Genomic DNA, 3,941 nt, shown 5'->3' with positions numbered 1-3,941 from the left:
TACATACAGTTTGTTTCCTGAGCTTTCTTATATCTCCTAGATTTCGGACAGACACTTCCAACCCGTATGTTTTGACTCGTCTTTCTTCCTTATGTATGTTTTGACTCGTCTTTCTTCCTTATGTATGTTTTGACTCGTCTTTCTTCCTTATGTATGTTTTGACTCGTCTTTCTTCCTTATGTATGTTTTGACTCGTCTTTCTTCCTTATGTATGTTTTGACTCGTCTTTCTTCCTTTCTTGTTGCTATTTATGAATGTCATTTCAATGTGTTTCTATGGGCTTTGGTACTAAAGGCCATTCAATATTATCAAATATGTATTTTTATATATTATATATATATATTTAGTTTTATACCTATAATTCTAAATCAAATGGCTAAATCATCTATAATATGACCGTCTTAAAATAATTAAACATGTCAGTTTATAACCTCTTCCCCTCCACCCCAACATCTTCAACTGTTTAAACATGTCAGTTTATAACCTCTTCCCTCCACCCCAACATCTTCAACTGTTTAAACATGTCAGTTTATAACCTCTTCCCCTCCACCCCAACATCTTCAACTGTTTAAACATGTCAGTTTATAACCTCTTCCCCTCCACCCCAACATCTTCAACTGTTTAAACATGTCAGTTTATAACCTCTTCCCCTCCACCCCAACATCTTCAACTGTTTTAAGGTGTGTGGTTGTGTTGTCCGCAGAGGTGTGGTTGTGTTGTCCGCAGAGGTGTGGTTGTGTTGTCCGCAGAGGTGTGGTTATGTTGTCCGCCGAGGTGTGGTTATGTTGTCCGCAGAGGTGTGGTTATGTTGTCCGCAGAGGTGTGGTTATGTTGTCCGCAGAGGTGTGGTTATGTTGTCCGCAGAGGTGTGGTTATGTTGTCCGCAGAGGTGTGGTTATGTTGTCCGCCGAGGTGTGGTTATGTTGTCCGCCGAGGTGTGGTTATGTTGTCCGCCGAGGTGTGGTTATGTTGTCCGCAGAGCAGAGGTGTGGTTATGTTGTCCGCAGAGCAGAGGTGTGGTTATGTTGTCCGCAGAGCAGAGGTGTGGTTATGTTGTCCGCAGAGCAGAGGTGTGGTTATGTCGTCCGCAGAGCAGAGGTGTGGTTATGTCGTCCGCAGTGGAGAGGTGTGGTTATGTCGTCCGCAGAGGAGAGGTGTGGTTATGTCGTCCGCAGTGGAGAGGTGATGTTGTCCCATTTTTACCCTAAAACCCCAAGAGGCAATGATGCAGACGCACAGTGACTAAGAAACGGAAAGGAGGAAACCTAAAGAGGAACCAGGCTCTGAGGGGTGGCCAGTCGTCGTTGGTTATGCTAACAGTGTGTCTCTCCACAGGTAATGCACTGCTCCCAGACTTCTTCCTGGATGAGGCTGAGGCTCTGATGCAGAACATGGGGGATCAGGTTGTCATCCCAGTGGTTAAGGGTGACCCACGCAGCGCTGCTACCAGTGGGCCCATAGCAGAAACATTCAATATCATCAAGGGAGTCCTCAACCCGGACATTGTCAAATCCACTGGAGGAGTCTACAAATTCGACCTGTCTGGTAAGAAACCTGTTTTCAGCATTGTATGAATGTTTGTAATACTTATTTTAGGAGAAGATCATAATAATATCAAATTGTTTTTTATCCCCTCAATCTACACACAATACCCCATAATGACATCACAATACCCCATAATGACATCACAATACCCCATAATGACATCACAATACCCCATAATGACATCACAATACCCCATAATGACATCACAATACCCCATAATGACATCACAATACCCCATAATGATAAAGCAAAAACTGAATTAGAAATGATTGCTAATTTATATTAAAATAACATTTCATATTCATTTCCATAAGTATTCAGACCCTTTACTCAGCCTCTAGTCTTCTTGGGTTTGACACTACAAGCAGCACATCTGTATTTGGGAGTTTCTCTCCTTCTCTGCAGATCCTCCTCAAATCTGTCGGGTTGAAACTTTGTTTTTGCATTATTTAACCAAATTGAACATGTTTCATTATTTATTTGAGGCTAAATTGATTTAATTGATGTATTATATTAAGTTAAAATAAGTGTTCATTCGGTATTGTTGTAATTGTCATTATTACAAATAAATAAATTAATCGGTATCGGCATTGAAAAATCATTATCGGTCGACCTCTAACGTATAGATGGTATGTTGTACATGCTCCTAGGACTGCCAACTAGGTGTTGAGGAAAGTGTACCTACTAAACCCAACAAAATCTAACTTAAAATGTTTTCTAACATGTACTGTGGAGATAACTTCACATGAGACTCATCTTTAATTTTATCACTTAAAATGTATTTTTAAAGAAAATATTTGATTTAAAATAATTCCGGACTGTGTTTAATGGTTACTGAGTGTACCCTTTAAGCCCATGGCTGTTCCAAATAATACCACCCCTTTAAATAATACCACCCCTTTAAATAATACCACCCCTTTAAATAATACCACCCCTTTAAATAATACCACCCCTTTAAATAATACCACCCCTTTACATAATACCACCCCTTTACATAATACCACCCCTTTACATAATACCACCCCTTTACATAATACCACCCCTTTACATAATACCACCCCTTTACATAATACCACCCCTTTACATAATACCACCCCTTTACATAATACCACCCCTTTACATAATACCACCCCTTTACATAATACCACCCCTTTACATAATACCACCCCTTTAAATAATACCACCCCTTTAAATAATACCTTTTTATTCATTTCCAAATGTTAACTTACAAACATTTCTTATGTAAGATTATCGTCACCTCAACTGAAGTTATTCAAATAAACAGATCATTATTATTCATCATAACAGGGGGGGGGTCCAATCATATCTACAGGCTTTGGTTCTTACCAACCAGGAAACACCTGATTTCAACTAATCCTAAACTTCAAAACATTAGTAGTTGAATCAATTGTGTTACAACAGTCTCTGTGGATAAGAAACCATTCATCACTTCCCTACTCCCTGTTTCATCATTCCCTACTCCCTGTTTCATCACTTCCCCCTACTCCCCTGTTTCGTCACTTCCCCTACTCCCCCTGTTTCATCACTTCCCCCTCTGTTTCATCACTTCCCCTACTCCCCTGTTTCATGCTTCCCCTACTCCTGTTTCATCTTCCCCTATTCCCCTGTTTCATCACTTCCCACTGCTCCCCTTGTTTCATCCTTCCCTACTCCCTTGTTTCATCACTTCCCTGTTTCATCACTTCCCCTACTCCTGTTCTACTCCCCTGTTTCATCACTTCCCTACTCCCCTGTTTCATCTCCCCTGTTTCATCTTCCCTGTTTCATTCTTCCTCTCTCCCTGTTTCATCACTTCCCCTACTCCCCTGTTTCATTACCTACTCTGTGTTTCATGCTTCCCTACAATTCGCTCTGGCGAACTAGCGCAGAGCAACTCTGAAAGTCATTATTTGTGATGTTTGACTGTCCATTAAGCTCCATCTTTAGTTGTTGTGAAGGGAGGCTTTGGTAGTGTGTCTGTGTTCCAGGTGAGCATGCAGGAGTGTGGTTCTGTAGACATGAAGAGCGGGGGGCAGTGCGGGTAGTGGAGAACCTGATCAAAGCTGACGTGGTCATGACCATGGACAGCGCCGACTTCACCAAGATGTTCGCAGGTTAGTGTGACTGACTGGATAAGCTGGGTGCATGTTCATTACTGAGATGAAAACGGATGAAAACAGAACTGAAACAGGAAGGGGAATACCTGCCACTCACCTGGGTCCTATTCACATTAGCAAACCATTTTTGCAACATTTGGTTCCTATTGAATATGACTGACTCTAGAGCGGGTCCAATGAGAAGCGTTTCTGTTTGCCTGATGAACTGACCCGCGTTTCCTTTTTCTATTAGTTATTTCTGATGTCTTTGCCACTATAGTTCTCTCTTTAGTGATACAC

The 3,941-nt window shown here is 41.3% G+C and overlaps 1 protein-coding gene across 1 annotated transcript; it reads left to right on the top strand.

Annotated features, from left to right (window-relative positions):
* Positions 1 to 1,187: 1,187 nt before the first annotated feature.
* On the top strand, positions 1,188 to 3,659 carry LOC124029336 (hydroxysteroid dehydrogenase-like protein 2; the record flags this gene model as incomplete). The annotated part of the gene is made up of 2 exons (XM_046341095.1): positions 1,188 to 1,545; positions 3,534 to 3,659. Coding segments are annotated over exons 1-2 (361 nt in total), but the record flags the coding sequence as incomplete, so codon positions are not given.
* Positions 3,660 to 3,941: the final 282 nt, after the last annotated feature.

Source organism: Oncorhynchus gorbuscha, unplaced genomic scaffold (assembly GCF_021184085.1).
Source record: "Oncorhynchus gorbuscha isolate QuinsamMale2020 ecotype Even-year unplaced genomic scaffold, OgorEven_v1.0 Un_scaffold_6168, whole genome shotgun sequence".
NCBI lineage: Eukaryota > Metazoa > Chordata > Actinopteri > Salmoniformes > Salmonidae > Oncorhynchus > Oncorhynchus gorbuscha.
This window is presented reverse-complemented; position numbering and strand designations above follow the sequence as displayed.